Raw genomic sequence first — 24865 nt, forward strand, 5'->3', positions numbered from 1 at the left:
AATTTATACAATTTATACAAAAATTTATGCAAAATACGGATAACATATGCCGGGGCCGTATTTACTTCCATGACTAGCCTTCTGAAAGCACCTTCAGTTCAGTTCAGTCGCTCAGTCGTGTCCGACTCTTTGCGAGCCAATGAATCGCAGCACGCCAGGCCTCCCTGTCTATCACCAACTCCCGGAGTTCACTCAGACTCACGTCCATCGAGTCAGTGATGCCATCCAGCCATCTCATCCTCTTTCGTCCCCTTCTTCTCCTGCCCCCAATCCCTCTAGCATCACCTTAGCCGGCATTATTTTTGCCTCACGAAGCTTGAGACTGAAAACTTACCTAAATAGGTAAGAGTCGAACTGTGAGGAAATGAGAGTATTTCAGTGGCTCCTCACCCTCCAGCCGTCCCAGCTCCTGGCCTCCAAATCCATCCCTGACTTTCCGTACGTCATGTGTGCCAGCATGGCCGCCCTCTTGGGGGCCGTCGTGATCTGGGCGCAGACATATTGCCTGTCTAGGACGTAACGGAAGTTGATTCGTCGGCTCCAGTAACAGCCTAGATCCACCTCGGCATCCGTAGACAGGTCTAGACTTCAAAGCAGTTCGCCGAAGTAGGAGGGCGTTTAGGTTCCAGGCAGTCTCGGGAAAATCTGTTTACTGTGTGATTTTTGTCCCTGGATTTTCTTCCTTTTTTTTTTTTTTTTTTTGTCGTCACAGTAGTGGTATTGTTTCGCCGAAGGTGATGCGTGGAGTTGGTGCTGTCTGGACCCCTGGGATTATCTTCAGAGGGCAGAGGCATACGGCAGAAGTGCCGAGGTGGTTATATGTAAGGGGAACCAGGTGGGTACTGGATTTGGGAACCAGACGCTGAGTTTGTCTGTGATTTGCGTTGGAGGTCTCCTGGGGGTCAGTATGATTAGATTCTGTAGAGATCAGTGCTCTTCTTCCAGTTTTCAAGGCTTGGTGTTCTGTGGATCACTCCGCTTGCAGGGTATACAGGTGGCATTGACGACGATCGCAGTGTCGGATTCAGATTGGGGATTTAATTCGGGGCTCAGTGATGGCGGGGTGTGCCTGGGTCGTCACATGAGGGTGTCTGTACCAGGTTTCGGGTTCATAAGGAAGCGACAGAAGACCGTACATCCCAGGCAATAGTTCCAAACCATCTATATTTTATCTTTTTGTGTATGTGTGTTTTTCTTTTTAAATTTATTGAAGTATAATTGGTTTACAACACTGTGGATTTCTACTGTATAGCGAGGTGATTCAGTTATATATATACATTCTCTTTAATATTCTTTTCCATTATGATTTATGACAGGACATTGACTATAGCGCCCTGTGATATACTGTAGGACCTTGGTTATCGTGGTGTTTAGCTTTTAATTGAGAAGTTGACTATAGAAGGAGAGACCGAGCCAGCAATGCCAATCTGTCTTATATTGTCTGTGCGGCTTTTGCACAGCAAGGATAGAGTATATCGTGACAGACATTTCGGCCTGCAAATTTGAAAAGCCCTGTGTACTTTTTGCAGAAAATATTTGTCAACACTTGCACTCACCTCCTAATAACGATATATTGCAACAGCACTGTTACTTTGCAGAAGGAAACGGCAACCCACTCCAGTATTCTTGCCAGGAGAATGCCATGGACAGAGGAGCCTGGCGGGCTACAGTCCATGGGATGCAAAAAGTAGGACACGACTGAGCAACTAACAGACACTGTTACTTACCTCCCTGACATAGGTGAAAACTTTGTTCTTTGCTAACAGAATCTTCATTTTGCTTAATTATCTGGCAAGGTGCCTTCTGGCAAGGTCACCCATATCCCAGTTTATTGGGAAGTCCTGACTGGCCTTACTCAATCATGTGGTTTGAGTTCCCATTGCGAGTGATTGCGTTAGTACTAAGAAAAGAGCTTATGCATATGGGGCGGTTCTAAACAGCTGTGTGTGTAGAAATGTGCTTTGGGGTTTCTAGAGAAGCATTTTTTTCTTTTAAAGAAGTAAGGCCTTGGATCTCTTTTTTCATATTGGTAATGATATTGATGAAAAATTTTGGCCCAGTTTTCTAATGTTAACTTATTCTTTCAGGTTTTCTTTATGGTGTTGTAATTATTCATTCCTCATCATTACAGTTTATTTAGTTTTGCCTGTTTTCAACTGTATATATTTTTATACCACATCTTCCTTATCTGTTCATCTATTGATGGACCCTTGGGTTGCATCCGTGTCTTGGCTATTGTAAGTAATTCTGCTATGAACATCGGGATGCCTGTAGCTTTTCAAATTAGAGTTTTCTCCACATCATGCACTTTTTTTTTTAATGTCAGGTTCAATATTTGTGAGACTCATTTATTTTCTTGCATATAGATGTACTCCCCCCACCCCCACCATGTAACAGGATTATGCAAATATATAAATATCCACATAGTAAATATTTTGTAGTTTGCATGCCACCATTCTGTCATGTATAAGTCTTTATTTTTGTTTTATTGTCCTTGAAAGACGTAAAAGGCATTCTTAGCATGAAAGCTGAGCAAAGACTGTTGTTTTTCCATAGCATTCTATTGTTTGAATATATGATTTTCTGACTACTTATGAAATTTGTGTTGCTTGCATTTCGGTTTATTATGAATAATGTTACTATGGAGATTCATGACATTGTCCTCTGGTTTAACCCATATTTTTGGAGGGATGCCCCAGATTTTTAGAGGGATGTATTTCTTAGATGTATTCTTCAGAGTGAAGTTGCTTCTGGCTTGGTGAACATGTGGAGATGCAGGGAGAGTGACCCTCCTTTAGGGGGCACTCCTCACCCTTCCACACTTGCCCTGTCCTAGGCACGCACCTCTTCCATCTGCCTGTTCCTGAGTTACATCTTTTTGTAAGCAAATATAATACCTAAAATGTTTCTCTGAGTTCTGGGAGCCATTCTAGAATATTTTTCTTTGTTTTGTTTTTGGTCTTGGTTTTGTTTTGTTTTGGGCTGTGCCACACAGCATGTGGGATCTGTTTCCTGACCATGGATGGAACTCACGCCCCCTGCAGGAGAAGCACAGAGTCCTAGCCACTGGACCTGCACAGAATTCCCTTCTCTAGCAAATGAATCAACCCAAGGAGGGGGTCATTGGACCCTGGGCTCTGTGGCCAGTTGCTTGGAAGCACAGGTGATAACCTGGACTTGTGTTTGCACTTGAAGCAGAAGGTAGAGACCAGTCTCATAGGACTGAGCCTGTAACTCATGAAATATGATATTATCTCCAGGTACATAGTGGCGGAATTGAGTTGAAGCGTAGGACATCCAGCTGGTGTTGTAGAATTGCTTCCTGATGTGTTAAAAAAGAACTACGTATCAAATTGATGTCAGAATCACACCTTGTTGTGGATGAGTTTCTTGTTAGTACATTTCCCTCTTCTGATGGCACCACAAACCGTGTTTTAAGAGAGTTATTAGTGTTCATTATGGCACTGGAGAATACATATGACATATAATTTTTGTCAAATTCTTATGTTAATTAGTACTTTTATACTTTCTTCTGATAACACAGTAGTCTTAGAGCACTTCAACTTCATTTATATATGATTATTTTGTATTTTAATTTCTTATGTATTTTAAAACCTTCTAAGATATTACCAGTATTTTTTATAACAAAGTGTTTCTGCTTTGAGCAGTATGGTGGTTTTCAAAATGAAGTGTGTGTAGTCACGGGATGTATAAAAATTTTTGAGTAGTCCCTGACCACACATGGTTTAAAGGATCAGCGCCCAGCACCTCTCCTCACATGTGGTCCCTTTTGTATAACTGAAGTGCCTGCGATTCTCCTGCTCCTGAGGCCTGCTGCTGGGTGAATCTCTTGTTCCTCATCTCATTTGACAGTCACCCCACTTCAGATTCATGGAACCAAGGAACACTACCTCCATCACAGTCAGAAGCTTAGGATTTTTTGGCCAGAAGTATAAAATCTTCTGGGGCTACCAGTAAAGGGACACTCGGCAATGCTGTGGGCATTGGGTTAAGATGAGCACCCAGGAGTAGCAATAGCTTCTGGGCCCAGAGGAAATGTACCCTCAGCTTGAATTTTCTCCTCTACCCAAGGTCCTGAGTCCCCAGGAACAAAAGAATCAGTCGAAGGAGGAAGAAGTTATAGGATTTGGTAGCAGCATTTTCTTGGGATATGCTTGGTTGAAGACAAGTTTCAGAACAGAAATTGAGAGCAGATCCACGAGATACATCAACAGTGTTTTCAGAGAACAGAAGAAAATGATCCAAGCCCAGGTGACTTCTGGAGCTTTATTTTTCTGGGACTTTTGTTTTATTCTTTCCTTTGTTCCCCAGTGGGTTTGTAGAAACCTGTAAAAAATCATTTTTGTTATTCTATAAAGTATAAATTTGTATATCTTTTCCTGTTATATATATACACACACATATATGTGAGAATGTAGTGTTTCTAGCTTACCAAGATTTAGTTCTACACACTATAGAAAGTTGCAATTGGATAAATGAATGGATGACTGACTACACAATTAGAGAATGTTGTATTAGGCATTTGCTTCTTTAATGATACATTAAAATAAAAGCCCTACTGGCTGTCTCAGTGCAGCCTGTAAAGTGGAACAGAACACCTTTAACATTTCTTCCATATCATCAAGATGACATCATCATTACACACTTCTCTTATAACAGGAAACCTTCACATTTGATGATGTGGCCGTGGACTTCACATGGGAGGAGTGGCAGCTCCTGGCCCCTGTTCAGAAGGCCTTGTATCGGGACGTGATGCTGGAGAACTATAGCAACCTGGTGTCTGCAGGTGAGGACAGCTCCCCTGGGTCACTGGCCAGGTTCCCAGTCAGTGGCCTTTCCTTTCTCAGCTTCTGAAAGCTCTGGCTCAAGAGAAGTGGGTGTATTCTCTCTTCTCCTGTGAGAAAAGCCTTGACTCTGTAGGTTGTGACATGTAGCATTCTGCTGTCTTCACAGACCCCAAGGCGAACTCACTGGGCCTAAATAGTCTGTCATTTCCCATGAACAGGTTTTCAAGCAAGCACACCAGAGGTACTCTCCAAATTGGAACAAGGAGAACCATGGATGATGGATGATGAAATCCACTGTCAAACCCGTTCAGGTGAGTGAGAGACTAGCACGGGGACAGGCTGTGGAAATGACCCTGTCAGAGAAGAGCCGCAGCTGCGAGGGGGTTGGAGGATGGGTGAACAGTGCCTCCCTGCATTTCTCTCTTGGTATCAGAGAACTTTTCTTTGTAGGAGTTTCAGTTCAGTTCAGTCACTCAGTCGTGTCCGACTCTTTGCAACCCCATGGACGGCAGCATGCCAGGCCTCCCTGTCCATCACCAACTCCCGGAGTTCGCTCAAACTCATGTCCATTGAGTCAGTGATGCCATCCAGCCATCTCATCCTCTGTTGTCCCCTTCTGCTTCCGCTTTCAATCTTTCCCAGCATCAGGGTCTTTTTAAATGAGTCAGTTCTTTGCATCAGGTGGCCAAAGTATTGGAGTTTAGAGAAGAATATATCCCCTTTTAGGAAATATTCTGTGTCTTCTGGGATCTGTTTCTTTATTTTACTGCCATCTTGATTTCTGTTTGCCTAGTGTTCTTTTTCCTACCATTTTCATATCTTCTCCTTCTCCATACTCTTCCACCTCATTTTCTATGAAATTTCCCCTTCCAGGACCTCTCGCCACAGAGCAGACTTTTTCTAAAAATGTTTGTTTTTGGCTGTGCTTTGTCTTCGTTGCTGCACGCTGGCTTTTTCTAGTTGCGGTGAAGGGCGCTGCTCCCTAGTTTTGGTGCACAGGCTTCTCATTGCAGTGGCTTCTCTGTGGAGCATGGGCTCTAGAGCTAAGAGCTTCAGTCGTTGCCGTTCCCAGGTGCTAGAGGACAGGCTCGATAGTTGTGGCCCACAGGCTTTGTTGCTCCCCAGCATGTCGGGTTTTCCTGGATCAGGGATCAAACTTGTGTCTCCTGCATTGGCAGGCAGTTTCTTTACCACTGAGTTACCAGTGAAGCCCTCCACAGAGAAAACTTTTAATTCCTCTCTGTCTGCTGCCATCTACTGCCCCTTCCTGCTCCACTGCTCATATTGATTTCCTTTCTCACAACCATCCCATTGGATGCCAGCCCCAAAGTAAACTAGTCTTCACTGGGCCTTCTCTCTGCTCTGAGGTTTTACTAGTGTTTTGCTTTCCCTCTTACTCAATGATCTCTTGACCTTCCAAGTTTTCTTCTTTCTAATAAGCTAACAAATTCCTTTGGCTGACTGGAGAAAACTCCCAAGTTGTTACCTCCCCAGTGTGATCCAGCACAGACTTGGTTCTGGACAATTTCCTCATCTCGATGGCAGCTCTCCTTAGTTCCTAGTAACTACCTGGTTGTGGATTATCTTCCCTCCCAGGAAACCCTACAAGTTAGCGTCTCCCTTACTCTTGTGCAGTCTCCATCCTGGCTATCAGACTTTACCTCCACTGTCCTCCTTTGCAGAGCTCTCCTCTGTAAAGGACTCAGCTGTTCAGGATGAATTTTTAACTAGAAAATTATTTTAACATCCTGCATTCTTAGTTCCAGCCTCAACTTAATCGTAATTCTTGCCTACTTCCAGTTAATTCCTTTGTGTATTTACTAGTTTTGAAATTTCTTCTCATTTGTTGTAGACCTTACCATCTCATTCACTTCTGAAAGCTTTCATTTCTTTCCCCTGGTATCCTGATAACATTAAGTACCAGGTAACCACATTCCCTTTCAGGGCAAAACAGTTCTCTTTTCTGTGATCGTCATGACAGATCATCTTATTCACACACAGATTTTCATCTTCCTAAACCTCCCAGTCTGTTCCATACATGGAATAGCTAGCTTCCTTGATTCCTTCCTCTATGAATTTTTTTTGATAGTGAAGTGTAAACTGGAACGTTACAGCAGTCTAAGCCACTCAGATGGGAAAGAATTCACCTGCAAGGCAGTAGACCCAGGTTCAAGCCCTGGGTTGGAAAGACCCCTGGAGAAGGAAATGGCAACCCACTCCAACCCACTGGGAAATTCCATGGACGGAGGAGCTTGCTGGGCTGCAGTCCTTGAGACTGCAAAGAGTTGGATACAACTGAGCAACTAACACATACACAAACACAGCAGTTGAAAAAACAGACTGAGAGCTTTTGTTCTAAGAGGATGAGACATGAATTTAATCAAAATTTATAGTAAATAATATGTCTAGGTGCTGAAAAGTGCTGTGATGAAATTAAGTTGCATAATGGACCAGTGTGAGCCAGGGCTCCTCTTTTAGGAAAGGGAGCAGCTCTCTGAGATGCAGATTGTAACTTAGATGTGCTTGCAGTTGTCTGCTGTGTCACTTTCTTTCTTTCTTTTTTTCCCTTCTTTTAAAAAGTTTTTTGCCAAAAGACATGTGGAATCTTACTCAGATGCTAAAGAATCTGCCTGCAATGTGGGAGACCTGGGTTTGATCCCTGGGTTGGGAAGATGCCCTGGAGAAGGGAATGGCAACCCATTCCAGAATTCTGGCTTAGAAAATTCCATGGTCAGAGGAATCTGGCAGGCTCCAGTCCATGTGGTCACAAAAGAGTTGAACACGGCTGAGCGACTAACACACTGGGGATTAAACCTAAGCCTCCTGTACTGGAAGCAAAGAAGCTTAATGGCTAAATTGCTTAGGGAAGTCCCTGTATCATTCTCTTCATTCCCCTCATGCCAACAACACTGGATCCATAGGGAGGCCTGTCTGCCTCCAAATTGATCCAGATTTCCTCCACCTCTCTCCCTCTCCATCACTCCTTCCCACCAGTTTTCACAGCCTGTAGCTGTTTTCCTCATGTTCTGTCTCTGCCCTATGAATTGGTTTTATTCCGCTACAGCATGGGCTCTGTATACCTATGGAATGTGTTTGTGACTCCCCAACACTAGCACCACTCCTAGTCCACCATGGTCAGCAGTCAGGATCTGTGGACTGGATGAGTCCATATCACAATGTGGATGAGGTGCCCTGCAACCTCTGGGCTCCTTCTCACAGAATATTGCTTGTATTTTACAGTCTCTGCATGTCTGCAAGGCTAGTGTTTAGAAGGTATTCAAATCTGTATTTTTTCATTGTGAATTATCCAACCCTGTGTTTTACACTAACTGCTTTTTCCTTTTGACTGGTTTGTGGCACTGTTCCAATGTGCAGGGAACATTAAACATAGAATTTTATTTACACTTATAAAAACATCCCCAGAAAGATTCCTCACATAAGGTATTTTTAGGAAATTCATTTTTCTTCTCTTTCCTAGAAGTCTGGAAATTTGATGACCACCTGCTGGAGTACTTACAAAATGAGAGCATGGAGAAGAGACTAGAACCATGGCATGAACAGAACCAACTAGAAAATGCTTTTCATCAGAGCATAACTCATTTTCTGCTCAGGCAGCATCATGATGTGTTTGGTTTACATGGTAAATGTATGAAATCAAATTTAACTTTACTTTCTCAAAACCTCAGCTATGAAATAAAGAGCTCCAGTGAGTTTACTGGAGATGAGAAATCCTGTCGCCATGCTGACAGTGAACAGTTTCATCCTGAAATTAAATTCCCCCAAAGCCAAAAACTCATCAGCTCCAAATCCCCATTCAGTGAGCATCAGAAAACTAAAAAAACAGAGAAGCCTCATGTATGTGGTGAATGTGGGAAAGCTTTCATCAAAAAGTCTTGGCTCACTGATCATCAGATAATTCACACAGGAGAGAAGCCCCATCGATGTAATCTTTGTGACAAAGCATTCTCTAGAAAATTCATGCTCACTGAACATCAGAGAACGCACACAGGAGAGAAACCTTACCAGTGCACTGACTGTGGCAAAGCCTTCCTCAAGAAATCACGGCTCAATATACATCAGAAAACCCACACCGGAGAGAAACGGTATATCTGCAGTGACTGTGGAAAGGGCTTCATCCAGAAGGGAAATCTCATTGTACATCAGCGAATTCACACAGGTGAGAAACCTTACACATGCAATGAATGTGGAAAAGGCTTCATCCAGAAGACCTGCCTCATCGCCCATCAGAGATTTCACACGGGAAAGACTCCTTTCGTGTGTAGTGAGTGTGGAAAATCCTGTTCCCAGAAGTCAGGTCTCATTAAACATCAAAGAATTCACACAGGAGAGAAACCCTTTGAATGCAGTGACTGTGGGAAAGCCTTCACTACAAAGCAAAAGCTCATTGTCCATCAAAGGACTCACACGGGAGAGAGACCGTATACCTGCAATGAGTGTGGGAAAGCTTTTGCCTACATGTCTTGCCTTGGTAAACATAAGAAAATACACACAAGAGAGAAACATGGAGATGCAATCAAGGGGGAGAATCCTGCCTCACAGACAAGTGATGCCATGCAGAAGAAGAACCTTGTTAACTTGGTGGCTGTGCATGTGCCTTCCATGGCCCTTCAGCCATCAGTCAACATCAGTGAACTCCTAGCAAATAGGAACGTCATCATAATGGGACCACCCGTGGGCAGGTGTGCACCTGCAGGAGATGACAGAGGGTCTGCAGAGGACAGAACCCTTAAGAGTGCAGTGAGCATGGTTGTGCCTTCGGTGGTCAACTATGTTTTATTTTGTGTCACAGAAAACCCCTAGGAAAAAATCTCGAGACATACTATGTGTAGGCAAAAATTTCTAGGTCAGATGGTGGCTGAAAAGTTTATACTGAGAGAAACTGTATAAATGCTGAGGCCAGGGACCCATGATATGCTCATCCAGTTAAATATATGCATTGATACTGAGGCATAATCTGATGTTAACTCAAACACAAACACATCAATTGCTCTGTTGTGTCAGTTGAATGAAGGAAAGAAGCCTGAGTCCAACTAAGTGGAAGAAATAAGTAGGTGAAGTTTTTAAGCATACAATTTGTATGTGGAAGGTTCCTGTGAACAAACAGGGCTAATACTGGTTTGGTGGGCTATGGGACATGTGTATATATATATATCAGTTCTGTTTCTCCAGGGCAAGGTGAAGGATTGACTGAAAACTGGGATGTCTACCTTAAACGCTAAGAAATTTTACATTATGCAGAAGGATTTAGATTGAGCCAGTTTGCTTGAGTCTTAGATTGGGTCATTGTATTCATTTACTGAGTATTTGTCGAATACTTCCCTTTTTATTGGGTCCTGTCCTAGTAGCTGAGGATACAGTGGTGATTAAGCCCATGAGAAAACCCATGGTCTCCCAGATAGAGCTCTGAGATAACTATTATTTTTAAGTAGTACATCAGCTAATCTCTTAATAGTAAGAGGATGTAAATACATACACTAAATGAAATAGGTCTTAGACCCTTCCAGTTACCATAAGAGAAGACCATCACCTGCATAGCTTATAGAAACAGAAATTCATTTCTCAAGTTCTGGAAGCTACAAAGTCCCAGATTAAGGGGCCTGCAGATTTAGTATCTCCCATCCAAGTACTAAGCAGGCCTGATCCTCTGAGCTTTTCAGCTCAAATGAGATCAGCACATTCAGGGTATTACAGCCATAGACAGACTTGGTATCTAATGAGGGCTCCTGGTTCATAGAAGATGGTCATCCCACTGTATCCTCATGTTGGGGAAAGGGCAAAGAGGGGGTGGGTTCTCTTCTATAAAGGCACTATTCCCAATCATGAGGGCTCCATCCTTTGGACCCAGTTGCCTCTTAAATGCCCCACTACTTAATACCATTCTATTTTCTTTTTAATATTTTAATTTTATTGGAATATTGTTGATTTACAATGCTGTGTTAGTTTCAAGTATACAGCAAAGGATTCCCTGGTGGCTCAGACAGTAAAAAATCTACTGCTATGCAGGAGGCCCAGGTTCAATCCCTGAATTTGGAATTTCCCTTGGAGGAATGCAGCAATCCACTCCAGTATTCTTGCCTGGAGTATGCCATGGACAGAGGAGCCTGGCAGGCTACATTACAGTCCACGGGAGTGGCACAAACTCAGACACAACTGAAGCGAGATAGCACACATGCATGGATGCTTTGGTAATAATAGGGAGGTTCCCCATCCCAAGGTTTTCTGGATATAATTTGAACTAAGACTTAAGTACTAACGGGAGTCCTGCATCATAATATAGGTAACTAGAGAATATTCCTATGCAATATTGCTCTTTACAGCATTGGACCGTGCTTCTATCACCAGTCATGTCCACAGCTGGGTATTGTTTTTGCTTTGGCTCTATCCCTTCATTCTTTCTGGAGTTATTTTTCCACTGATCTCCAGTAGCATATTGGGCACCTACTGACCTGGGGAGTTCCTCTTTCAGTATCCTATCATTTTGCCTCTTCATACTGTTCATGGGGTTCTCAAGGCAAGAATACTGAAGTGGTTTGGCATTCCCTTCTCCAGTGGACCACATTCTGTCAGACCTCTCCACCATGACCCGCCCATCTTGGGTTGCCCCTTGGGCATGGCTTAGTTTCATTGAGTTAGACAAGGCTGTGGTCCTAGTGTGATTAGATTGACTAGTTTTCTGAGAGTATGTGTGTCTGCCCTCTGATGCCCTCTTGTAACACCTACCATCTTACTTGGGTTTCTCTTACTTTGGGCATGGGTTATCTCTTCAGAAGAAGATATTAAGAAGCAGAAGATATTAAAAAGAGCTGGCAAGAATACACAGAAGTGTACAAAAAGATCTTCACGACCCGGCTAATCACGATGGTGTGATCACTCATCTAGAGCCAGACATCCTGGAATGTGAATTCAAGTGGGCCTTAGAAAGCATCACTATGAACAAAGCTAGTGGAGATGGTGGAATTCCAGTTGGGCTATTTCAAATCCTGAAAGATGATGCTGTGAAAGTGCTGCACTTAATATGCCAGCAAATTTGGGAAACTCAGCAGTGGCCAAAGGACTGGAAAAGATCAGTTTTCATTCCAATCCCAAAGAAAGGCAATGCCAAAGAATGCTCAAACTACCACACAATTGCACTCATCTCACACGCTAGTAAAGTAATGCTGAAAATTCTCCAAGCAAGACTTCAGCAATACATGATCTGTGAACTTCCAGATGTTAAAGCTAGTTTTAGAAAAGGCAGAGGAACCAGAGATCAAATTGGCAACATCCGCTGGATCATGGAAAAAAGCAAGAGAGTTCCAGAAAAACATCTATTTCTTCTTTATTGACTATGCCAAAGTCTTGACTGTGTGGATCACAATAAACTGGAAAATTCTGAAAGAGATGGGAATACAGACCACCTGACCTGCCTCTTGAGGAATCTGTATGCAGGTCAGGAAGGAACAGTTAGAACTGGACATGGAACAACAGACTGGTTCCAAACAGAAAAGGAGTACGTCAAGGTTGTATATTGTCACCTTGCTTATTTAACTTATATGTAGAGTGCATCATGAGAAATGCTGGGCTGGAAGAAACACAAGCTGGAATCAAGATTGCCAGGAGAAATATCAATAACCTCAGATATGCAGATGACACCAACGTTATGGCAGAAAGTGAAGAGGAACTAAACAGCCTCCTGATGAAAGTGAAAGAGGAGAGTGAAAATGTTGGCTTAAAGCTCAACATTCAGAAAACGAAGATCATGGCATCCGGTCCCATCACTTCATGGGAAATTGATAGGGAAACAGTGGAAACAGTGTCAGACTTTATTTTTTTGGGCTCCAAAATCACTGCAGATGGTGACTGCAGCCATGAAATTAAAAGATGCTTAGTCCTTGGAAGAAAAGTTATGACCAACCTAGATAGCATATTCAAAAGCAGAGACATTACTTTGCCGACTAAGGTCCGTCTAGTCAAGTCTATGGTTTTTCCAGTGGTCATGTGTGGATGTGAGAGTTGGACTGTGAAGAAGGCTGAGTGCCAAAGAATTAATGCTTTGGGACTGTGGTGTTGGAGAAGACTCTTGAGAGTCCCTTGGACTGCAAGGAGATCCAACCAGTCCATTCTGAAGGAGATCAGCCCTGGGATTTCTTAGGAAGGAATGATGCTAAAGCTGAAACTCTAGTACTTTGGCCACCTGATGTTAAGAGCTGACTCATTGGAAAAGACTCTGATGCTGGGAGAGATTAGGGGCAGGAGGAGAAGGGGACGACAGACGATGAGATGGCTGGATGGCATCACTGACTCGATGGATGTGAATCTGAGTGAACTCAGGGAATTGGTGATGGACAGGGAGGCCTGGCGTGCTGCGATTCATGGGGTTGCAAAGAGTCGGACACAACTGAGCGACTGAACTGAACTGAAATGAGCAAATATTCCAGGACTGTTTCTAGTGATTGTATTTGATAACCTTCGTGCCTCAGATTCTCTGAGAAACTTAATGCAAATATCCTAGCCATGTCCCCCCAGCTCTTAAACCAGAACCTCTGGGGCTACAAATGAGGACCCCTCATTTTTAACAACGGCCTGAGGCACACTTAATTTTGACGTTCTTTGCCCTACATTTTGGGTTACTGTCCCCATCACCACGCTTACATTATAGTGGGATGGATTCAAGTCGAGCTTGTTCCATCAACTCCACACCATTAATGGCGTCACTTCTGGGGGCCTTTTCCCCAGCCCCCACCCCCAGTCACAACTTGGGTAGTCCCTGCTGCTCTTTTCCCTGTTAATGGCAAGCCCCATACTGTTCAGCTCCCGGAAATTATTTTCTGTTCTAAAAAAAAAACAGCTTCCTGCAAACTGTGTTCCCTCTAGAAGCTTTCCGTGGTATCCGTTTACCAGACGTATTGCTTTCCCTTTCTGGGAGTGCATCTCCGCTGCCAACTGGACGATTTAACTCTTACCTTTCTGTTTGGATTTTTTTTTTTTAATACAAAGTGGATAATATACACCGTGGCCTTTTGTTTCCCTGCCTAGCACGCTTGACATCATCTTAGTCAGCATCAGTTTTGTCTCGCGAAGCCTGAGACTGAAAATGTATCTATTTTCTGCAATAATCGAAGTTCCAGGAAATGAGAAGTTCAGCGGCTTCTCACCCTCCAGGCATCCCCAGCTTCTGGGGCACAGCATCCCTGGGTGTTGTGTACGTCAGGTGTGCCAACATGGCTGCTCCCACGGGGCCGCTGTGAGCTGGGCGCAGACATATTGCTTCTCTAGGACGTACCGGAAGTCGGGTCCTCTGCTCCTGCACACTCCAGATCCACCTCGGCTTCCGTAGACAGTTATGGAGGTCAAAGCAGTTCACGGAAGCACGATGCTGTTTAGGCGGTTGGTCAGTCTGAGGAAAATCAGGTTAGTGTGCAGTTTTTGTCCCTGGAATTTGTTGCTGCTTTTGTTATCACAGTGGTGGTATTGTTTCGTGCAGGGTGATAGATGGACTTGGTGCCGTCTGTACCCATGAGATTATTGCCAGAGGGCAGAGAGGGAGGGTAGAGATGCCCAGGTGGTTATATTTAAGGGGAACCAGGTGGGTACCGGATTTGTGGAGAACCAGACGTGGAGTTTGTCTGTGGTTTGGATTGGGAGCGTGTCCTGTGAATCAGTGTAATTAGATTGTGTAGAGATCAAACTTCCAGTTGTCAGGCCTTGGGGTTTTGTAGATCACTCGGCTTGCAAGGTGTACATGTGTTGCAGAAACCAGTAATGGAGAAACCAAGCACCGCACTCTGAGTTGGAGAACTCAGGTTTATTAAGCAGGTGGGCCCAGAGGAGTTAACACTCCAAGCTCTGAGCCATAAGCAAAGGGTTTATAGAGTTTTTATAGACAGACTATAGTAGGCAACTTTAGCTGCTAATAGGGTGGTTTAAATTAAGGGATTTCGCGCGCGCGGGAACAGCGGTCAAGACGGGGAGGGGGATGCCTGACCTTTACAGGGACAGGCATGATTAAGCAGGATTGCAGGGGCCGGGTAATTGCAAAGAGCAGGACAAGGGTGAGTGAGATAAGCTCCAGTTCCTAGTATTGTAAGTCCCCACTTCCTGAGACCACGTGACCTGTGATCCAGCCTTTGCAAGGAGCAAGCAGAGGCAGAACAAGCAGGAGGTTATGTAAAGTTTTAACTTTTCCTCTTCAGTGGCATTGACAACGATCGCAGTGTTGGATTCAGGTTGGGGATTTAATTCGGGGTACAGTGGTGGCGGGGACTGGATCATCACATGAGGGTGTCTGGCCCAGGGTTTGGGTTAATAAGAAAGTGTGTAGTGTAGTCAGTGTCTGGTACAGAGAGGTGTGTGATGACTGAAGATTTGGACGCCAAGGATGGTTGCGTTGGTAGTTGCATTGAGGTTCCAGTTTCTGCTGGTGCAACGGAAGACTGTACATCCCAGGGCAGTAGTTCCAAACCATCTGTATTTTAGCTTTTTTGTGTGTGTTTTTAAGTTTGCTGAAGTATAGTTGATTTACAATGGTATGTTAATTTCTACTGTACACCAAGGTGATTCAGTTACACATATATATATACACACACATTCCCCTTGATATTAATTTCCATTATGATGTATGACAGGACATTTAATATAGTTCCCTGTGCTATACTGTAGGACCTTGTTTAGCTTTAATCGAGGAGCTGACTACAGGACGAGAGGCTGAACCAGCAGTGCCGATCTGTTTTGTACCGCCTGTGCTGCTTTCACATAGCAAAGGCAGAATATACTTGTGACAGACATTCTGGCCTGCAAATTTGAAAATCTGTCTGTTCTTTTTTGCAGAAAATATTTGTCAACACCTGCACTCACCTCCTAATATTGGTATGTTGCAAGAGCACCATTACTTACCTCCTTGACATACATGAACACTCTGTTATTTGCTAACAGAATCTTCTTTTTGTTTAATCATCTGGCAAGGTGACCTCTGGAATGGCCACCCATATCCCAGTTTATTGGGAAGTCCTGGCTGGTCTTAGTCAATCGTGTATTTCAAGTTCCCATCGCTAGTGACCGAATTAGTACTAAGAAATGAGCTTGGGCATGTCTAACCAGCTATGTTTGTAGATGTCCTTTGGGGTTTCTAGGGGAGCATTTTTTCTTTCAAATAAGTATCATTTCACGTTGATAATGATATTGCTGAAAAATATTGGCCCGATTTTCAATGTTAACTTATTCTTTCGCATTTTTCTTTATGGTGTTATAATTATTCATTCCTCATTATAGTTTATTTAGTTTTTTAAATTTTCAACTGCTTATATTTATACAGCACGTCTTCTTTATCTGTTCATCTGTTGAAGGACACGGGTTGCATTTGTGTCTTGGCTATTGTAAGTTAGTTCTGCTGTGAACATTGGGATACCTGTATCTTTTCAAATTAGAGTTTTCTCCACATCATGCTTTTTTTTTTTTAACGTCAGGTTCAATATTTGTGAGAATCATTCATGTTTTTGGACATAGGTGTACTTTTTTTTCCCCCTGTGTAACAGGGTCAGGAAAATATTAAATATCCACATAGTAAATATTTTGGGGTTTTCATGCCACCATTCTCTCATGTATACTTCTTTATTTTTGTTTTCTAGTCTTTGAGAAGTGTAAAAGGCATTTTTAGCTTGAAGCTGAGCAAAGACTGTACTTTTCCAATATTATTCTATTGTTTGAATATATGATTTTCCGACTATTTATGAAATGTGTGTTGTTTACATTTTGGTTTATTATGAATAATGTTACTATGGAAATTCATGACAGTGTCATCTGGTTCAACCTAGATTTTTGGAGGGATGTTATTTCTTAGATATATTCTTCAGAGTGAAGTTGCTTCTGGCTTGAACATGTGGAGATGCAGGGAGAGTGACCCTCCTATAGGGGGCACACCTAACCCTTCCACACATACCGTGTCTTGGGAACCTCTTCCATCTACCTGTTCCCGAGTTACATATTTTTATAAATAAATATAGAACCTAAAATATTTCTATACATTTTGTTAGGTGTTCTAGCATATTTTTGTTTGTTTTTGGTCTTGGTTTTGTTTATGTTTGTTTTGTGTTTGGCTGTGCCACACAGCATGTGGGATCATAGTCCTAAGACCAGGGATCAAACTCATGCCCCCTGCAATAGAAGCATGGAGTCCTAACCACTGGACTACCAGAGAATTCCCTGCTCTAACAAATTAATCAGCCCAAGGAGGGGGTCATTGGGACCTGGGATCGGTGGCCAGTTGCTCAGAAGCACAGGTGACAACGTGGATTTGTGTTTGCACATGAAGCAGAGGGTAGAGGCCAGTCTCATAGGACTGAATCTGTAACTCATGCAATTGATATTATCTTCAGGTTCATAGTGGCAGAATTGAGCTGAAGTGTAGGACACCCAGCCTGTGCTATAGACCTGCTCCGTGATGTGTTAGAAAAGAACTATGCATCAAATTGGTGTCAGAATCACACCTTGTTGTATATGAGTTTTTGTTATTACACTTCCCTCTTTTGATAGCGCCACAATCTATGTTCTTTAAGACAGTTGTTAGTGTGCATTATGACACTGAAGAGTATGTAGCACATATAATTTTTGTTCGTCAAATTCTTGTTAATTTGTACTTTTGTGCTTTCTTCTGGACAATATGGTAGTTTTAGAGCACTTCAACTTTAATTATGTATAATTATTTTGTATTTTAATTTTTATGTATTTGAAACCTCCTAAGATATTACCATTATTGCTTATAAGAATGCATTTCTGGTTTGACCAGTGCATTGGTTTTCAAAATGAGTGCATGTACTCACGGGGCGTATAAGAACATTTGACAAGGTCCCTGAGTGCACAGGATTGAAAGAAAACAGTGCTCAGCGCCTCTCCTGCCATGTGGTCCCTTTTTGTATAACAGAGCCACTTGTGATTCTCATGCCCCTGAGGCCTGCTGCTGGGATGGATCTCGATTCTCTCATCTCCTTTGACAGTCAAACCACTTCAAGTTCACAGAATAAAAGAATATATCACCAGCACAGTGAGAAGCTTAGACTTCTTGGCCAGAGGTATAAACTCTTCTGGGCCAGCAAACAAAGGGACACCCAGCAATGCTGTGGGTCTTGGGCTAAGGTGAGCACCCAGGAGCAGCGATAGCATCCGAGCCCAGAGGAAATGTACCCTCAGCTTGAATTTTCTCCTCCACCCAAGGTCCTGAGTCCCCAGGAGCAAAATAATCAGTTGAAGGAGAAAGAAGTTACAGATTTGGTAGCAGCATTTTCTTGGGATATGCTTGGTTGAAGACAAGTTTCAGAACAGAAATTGAGAGCAGATCCACGAGACACATCAACAGTACCAGGTGTTTTCAGAGAACAGAAGAAAATGATCCAGGCCCAGGTGACTTTTGATTTGTTTTATTCTTTCCTTTGTTCCCTAATGGATTTTTAGAGGCCTGTAAAAAATCACTTTCATTATTCCATAAAGTATAAATTTGTATATCTTTTTGTGTCGTATATATATATGTGCGTATATATATGTGAGGTTGTAGTGTTTCTAGCTTAACAAGAAGATTTAGTTCTACATACTATATAGAAAGTTCCAATTGGATAAAGGAATGGATGGCTGACTACGCAATTAGAAAATATTATATTCAGCATTTGCTTCTCTAATGATACATTAAAATAAAAGCCCTACTGGATATCTCAGTGCAGCCTGTAAAGTGGAAATGAGCAGAACACCTTTAACATTTCTTCCATATCATCAAGATGACATCGTCATTACACACCTCTCATTACAGGAAACCCTCACATTTGACGATGTGGCCGTGGACTTCACATGGGAGGAGTGGCAGCTCCTGACCCCTGTTCAGAAGGCCCTGTACCGGCACGTGATGCTGGAGAACTATAGCAACCTGGTGTCTGCAGGTGAGGACAGCTCCCCTGGGTCACTGACCAGGTCCCCAGTCAGTGGCCTTTCCTTTCTCAGCTTCTGAAAGCTCTGGGGTGGTCTGTGATGCTCGTATGTCCTCTCTGGCCCAAGAGAAGTGGGTGTATTCTCTCTTCTGCAAGAAAACCCTTGACTCTGTAGGTTGTGAAGTTGTTTTGGCCTCACATGTAGCATTCTGCCATGTTCACAGACCCCAAGGCGAACTCACTGGGCCTAAATGGTCTGTCATTTCCGATGAACAGGTTTTCAAGCAAGCACATCAGAGGTACTCTCCAAATTGGGTCAAGGAGAACCATGGATGATGGATGATGAAATCCACTGTCAAACCCGTTCAGGTGAGTGAGAGACCAGCAAGAGGACAGGCTGTGGAAATGACCCTGTCAGAGAAGAGCCACAGCTGCCAGGGGTTGGAGGCTCTGTGCATCTCTCTTCTGATGTTATGCTCCCCCAGGCAAGATACTGGATGGAGTTAGCCATTCACTTCTCCAGGGTTCTTCCCAACCCAGGGATTGAACCTGTGTCACTTATATCTTCTGAACTGGCAGGTGGATTCTTTACCACTAAAGCCACCTGGGAAGCCCTAACTGTTGCCTACTTCTAGTTAATTCCTTTGTGTATGTACTAGTTTTGAACTTTCTTCTCATTTGTTGTAGACCTTAACATTGTATTCCTGAAGGCTTTCATTTTCCCCCCTCATATCCTGACAGCATTAAGTCCCAGGTAACCATGTTCCCCGGAGAAGGCGATGGCACCCCACTCCAGTACTCTTGCCTGGAAAACCGCATGGATGGAGAAGCCTGGTAGGCTGCAGTCCATGGGGTTGCAAAGAGTCAGACATGACTGAGCGACTTCACTTTCACTTTTCACTTTCATGCATTGGAGAAGGAAATGGCAACCCACTCCAGTGTTCTTGCCTGGAGAATCCCAGGGATGGGGGAGCCTGGTGGGCTGCCGTCTATGGGGTCGCACAGAGTTGGACACGACTGAAGCGACTTAGCAGCAGCAGCAGCCACCATGTTCCCTATTATGACATAAAAATTCTCCTTTCTGTGATCATCATGATAGATCATTTTATTCCCAGAGATTTCTGTCTTATTCCTAAACCTCCCAGTCTGTTTCATACATGGGACTGCTTCCTTGATTCCTTCCTCTATGAATTTGTTTGATAATCTGTTGTAAACTGCAATGTTACAGCAGCTGAGAAAGCTAATAGCCTGAGAGCTTTCGTTCTACGAGGATGAGACATCAATTTAATCAAAATTTAAAATAAATAATATGACCAGGGGGTGAAAAGGGCTGTGATGGAATTAAATTGCGTCATGGACCAGTGTGAGCTGGGGCTCCTCTTTTAGGAAAGGGAGCAGCTTTCTGGGATGTAGGATGTAACTTAGGTGTGGTTGCAATTCTCTGCTGTGTCATTTTCTGTTTTTTTCCCCCCCTTAAAATTTTTTTTTTTTTTTTTTTTGCCATATGACATATGGGATCTTACTCAGATGGTAAGGAATCTGCTTGTGATGCTGGAATGAGCCCCTGGAGAAGGAAATGGCTACCTACTCCTGTATTCTTGCCTGGAGAATTCTATGGACAGAGCAACCTGGTGGGCTACAGTCCATGGGGCCGCAAAGAGTCATGGGCACGACTGAGCAACTAACACACTGTGGATTGAACCCAAGCCCCCTGTACTGGAGGCGCAGTGTCTTAACTGCTAAACCACCAGGGAAGTCGCTGTATCATTTTCTTCATTCCCCTCCCGGCAACCCCAATGCAGGATCCATGGGGAGGCCTATCTTCCTCCAAATTGAGCCTGGATTTCCTCCACCCCTCTCCCTCTTCATTGCTCCTTCCCACCAGTTTTCACAGCTTACAGCTGTTTTCCTCGTGTTCTGTCTCTACCCTGTGAAGTGGTTTGACCCCACTAAAACATAGGCTCTGTGCACCTGAGGAGTACGTTTGTGACTCCCCAACACTAGCACCATTCCTGGTCCATCGTGGACATCAGTCAGGATCTGTGGACTGAATGATCCGTCACAATGTAGATGAGGTGGCCCTGCAGTCTCCTGCTCACAGGACATTGCTTGTATTCTACATTATTTACAAAGTAACCAAATCTGTCTTTATTCATTATGACTATTTTGTCCCCCACCCCCAGGGTATGAAGAATATTAAACAGAGTCTTATTTACACTCATACTATAGGCTCATCACTAAAAAGATATCTCACATCGAAGTGTTTTTAAAAATACCTTTATTCTGGGACTCCCCTGGGTTTGGACTGTGCACTTCCACTGCAGAGGTGCAGGTTTGATCTCTGGTTGGGGAACTAAGATCCCACGTGTGAATTAGTCCCTCAGTCCTGACTGACTCTTGGCGACCCCATGGACTGCAGCCTGCCAGGCTCCTCTGTCCATGGGATTCTCCTGGCATGAATACTGGAGTTAGCTGCCATTTGCTTTTCCAGATATTCCCGACCCAGGGATCACACTGGCATCTCCTGCATTGCAGGCAGGTTCTTTACCATCTGAGCCATCAGGGAAGCCCCAAGATCTCACATGCCACAAGGCAAAAAACAAACAAACCTTTTATTCCAGATCTAAAAGATAGAGGAATTCATTCTTCTTTTCTTTCCTAGAAGTCTGGAAAGTTCATGGCCACCTGCTGGAACACTTACAAAACAAGAGAGTGGAGAAAAGACTAGAACAATGGCTTGAACAGAACCCACTGGACAATTCTGGTCATCAGAGCAGAACTCTGTTCAGGCACAATCATGATGTGTTTGACTTACATGGAAGAAGCGTGACATCAAATTCAAATTTACTCTCCGAGAGTCCGAACTGTGAAATAAAGAGCCCCGCTGAGCCTCCTGCAGATGGGAAATACTGCCCCCATGCTGACAGGGAACCTTTTCATCCTGAACTCCTCAGCACTAAGTCCCAACTCATGGAGCATCAGCACACTAAACAAATGAAGAAGCCTCATGTGTGCAGTGAATGTGGGAAAGCATTCGTCAAGAAGTCTTGGCTCGCTGATCACCAGAATCTTCATACAGGAGAGAAGCCCCATCGATGTAACCTCTGTGGGAAAGGCTTCTTCAGAAAGTTCCAGCTCACTGAGCACCAGAGGATGCACATGGGGGACAAACCTTACGAGTGCGCTGAATGTGGCAAAGCCTTCCTCAAGAAATCAGGGCTCAATGTGCACCAGAAAACCCACACGGGAGAGAAACCATTTATTTGCAGTGAGTGTGGCAAGGGCTTCATCCAGAAGGGAAACCTCGTGGTCCATCTGCGGATCCACACAGGCGAGAAACCTTACACGTGCACCGAGTGTGGGAAAGGCTTTAGCCAGAAGACGTGTCTCACGGCACACCAGCGGATTCACACTGGCACGAGTCCCTTTGTGTGTGGTGAGTGTGGGAAGGCGCTTTCCCAGAAAATGGGTCTCATCAAGCACCAGAGGACTCACACAGGAGAGAAGCCCTTTGAATGCAGCCACTGCGGAAAGGGATTTATCGAGAAACCACAGCTCGTGATACACCAGAGGATCCACACGGGGGAGAAACCCTACAGATGCAGCAAGTGTGGGAAATCATTCAGAGGGAAGTCGGTCCTCAATAAACACCTGAGAACTCACTCAGTCAAGGAAATCCCTCCCTCAGCGAAGTCCCCCCAGAGCAGTGTTGTCCTCCAGGAGAAAAACCTGAACACGGTGAAAATGCACCTGCCTCCTCTGGCCCCTCAGTCGCCAGTTGGCATCAGTGGGCTCCTGGCTAACAGGAGCATGGTCTTAGTGGGACAGCCTGTGACCCGATGGCCACCCACTGGAGACAACCGGGGGCTGGCCCAGGAGAGGACCCTTATGAACTCAGTGAATGTGGTCGTGCCTTCAGTGGTCAATTGCATTTTATTTTATGTCACCGGAAACTAGTAGGAAAAAACAAAACACATTGTCTGAGGAAAAGGGTTGAGCAAAAATTTCTACCTCAGACGGTGGCTGAAAGTATACACTGTAAGAATTCATATGAATGTGGAGACTGGAAGGGCATACTGTCCTCATCCAGTTAGATATATGCATTGGTACAGAGGAATAATCTCATGTTAACCCAACAGATACACTTCAATTGTTCTACTGTGTCGAATAAATGAAGGAAGGTAAGGTAAGGAGTGTGTGGTTAGTCGTGTCTGACTCTTTGTGACACCATAGACTGTAGTCCCCCAGGTTCCTCTGTCCATGGGATTTCCCAGGCAAGAATACTGGAGTGGGTTGCCATTTTCTTCTCCAGGGGATCTTACTGACCCAGGAATGGAACCCATATCTCCTGTGTTTTCTACATTGCAGGCGGATTCTTTATCTGCTGAACCACTGAGAAAGCAAATGAAGGAAGCTTGAATTCAACTAAGTGGGGAAATGAGGAGGTGAATTTTTAAGCATATAATGTGTATGTGGAAAAAGCACAAGAGGGCTAATACTGAGGTGGTGGCATATGGGGTGTGTTGGTATCAATTCAGTTACCCCTAGCCAAAGTGAACTGTGAATTCAAAACCAGGATGTCATCCTTTAAACCTGGCAAAGTTGATATTGCCAAGGGAGACTTGGCAAGCAACAGCCTTAGGTTGTTGGCAACAAATGAATGTCTAATGTTGAAGGCTCTAGAATGTCAACATTTGTTGGCAAAGTAATGTCTCTGCTTTTGAATATGCTGTCTAGGTTGGTCATAACTTTCCTACCAAGGAGTAAGCGTCTTTTAATTTCATGGTTGCAATCACCATCTGCAGTGATTTTGGAGCCCCCCAAAATAAAGTCTGCCACTGTTTCCCCATCTATTTCCCACCTAGACAAAACACTGAATTCATTGATATTCACCTACCACTCCAGTTCTTAATCACTGAGCCTCATGAGCAGAAATCATTATCAAGTCAAACTTGGGTCGGCTCAGCCGCTGAGCAGCAAAGCCAATTTACTGACACCACTTTGTTGTGAAGCAAAGCCCAGCATTTTCCGCAAGGCCCAGCTGGGAGAACTGACAGCTCAGGCTTAGAAGACCTCAACTCCCTGATGCCTTTCAGGGGAAGGTTTTTTAAAGCAATTATTTGTGATGAGGGATGCAGGGTTCATGACTTCCTACTGATTGGTTGGTGGTGAGGTAACAGTTTCAGGAACCTTCATTATCAACTTTCTAGTTCTAATCAGTCTTAAGCTTGTGCTCAGCAAATAATCACATCTTCCACCCCGGCAGGTGTCTGAGTTTCTGCAGAACGCAAAGGTATGCATCAGATCCTATGCATATCCCTTAAGGAGGAACTAAGATTCCGTGAACTATTGTTTCTTGCCTGTTTTTCCTTAGTTTCTGCATTCCCTCACTTCGCACTTCCCTAATTAGTCAGCTCTTTGGATATCCCTCAAAGTCCAGGAGATCAAAGCCTTTTTCTACAAACAAGAAAGGGGGCTGATAGAGAGGGCCTTTGGTACCCAAGAGGGCCCTTCAGAATCCAGCTCACTTTCAATCCCCCTTTCCTTTGATAGTCCTCAATCCTGAGGGGAACAGGGTGGGACACGGAAAAGAAAAGTTTTGGTTGGAGAGGTCAATTATAAAGTCAGCAAGGGATTTTAGGAAGGCTGGGTTTCAAAACACAGACACAAACCCTCAGTCAGCGCCTCGATCGCTTCTCTCTTCAGAGATTCAATAGCACTGACTGCCAAAGGGCGTATGACTAAAGCCAAGCCTCCCCAGTGACTGAACCCCAAAAAAACCGCCTGAAGGCCTCCCATTGGCCTCGCAGGGCCCCACTCCGGATCGACGTCCCGAACACTACCCACCTGACACTGAGATTCTCAAGGCTCCGGGCAGCTACCAAAGGCTGAATTCACTTCCAAAATGATTCCCATTACCATCTTGTCGAGCGCAAGTCCCCCTCTCTGGCTGTCGCTAGGGACGCTTCTGATCCGGGGCGACCTCAGAGCCTTCTGAGGTCTTGGAGTTCTGGCCTCCCGCCCAGCTCTATGACGTAACGAGACCACGCCCACTGCAGCGATGCGAGAGGAAAGGGTCATCGCAGAGGCTGGGGCTCAGAGCGGGAACTGAAATCACTGTGGGACACTTCTTTCCCTTCCCCTCCTTGT

At 44.1% G+C, this 24865-nt stretch overlaps 1 protein-coding gene across 1 annotated transcript; it reads left to right on the forward strand.

Annotated features, from left to right (window-relative positions):
• Positions 1-583: 583 nt before the first annotated feature.
• On the forward strand, positions 584-22905 carry LOC101104336 (zinc finger protein 521-like). Its single transcript, XM_027977959.3, has 10 exons — positions 584-3163; positions 4093-4272; positions 4681-4807; positions 5027-5119; positions 8287-9626; positions 14146-14219; positions 18107-18200; positions 18601-18727; positions 18992-19084; positions 21378-22905. The coding sequence occupies exons 1-10, from the start codon at positions 3023-3025 to the stop codon at positions 22670-22672; spliced, it is 3564 nt and encodes a 1187-aa protein (XP_027833760.2). The 5' UTR covers positions 584-3022; the 3' UTR covers positions 22673-22905.
• The last annotated feature ends 1960 nt before the right edge of the window (positions 22906-24865 follow it).

Source organism: Ovis aries, chromosome 14, assembly GCF_016772045.2.
Source record: "Ovis aries strain OAR_USU_Benz2616 breed Rambouillet chromosome 14, ARS-UI_Ramb_v3.0, whole genome shotgun sequence".
Classification (NCBI taxonomy): domain Eukaryota; kingdom Metazoa; phylum Chordata; class Mammalia; order Artiodactyla; family Bovidae; genus Ovis; species Ovis aries.

Bases quoted from the DNA above. Each gene is read 5' to 3' on its own strand.
- LOC101104336 (XM_027977959.3), top strand. From the start codon at position 3,023: ATGGAACTCACGCCCCCTGCAGGAGAAGCACAGAGTCCTAGCCACTGG. The intron at 14,220-18,106 runs GTTAGTGTGCAG...GCTTGGTTGAAG, and splicing joins GTCAGTCTGAGGAAAATCAG to ACAAGTTTCAGAACAGAAAT. The intron at 19,085-21,377 runs GTGAGTGAGAGA...TTTCTTTCCTAG, and splicing joins CCACTGTCAAACCCGTTCAG to AAGTCTGGAAAGTTCATGGC.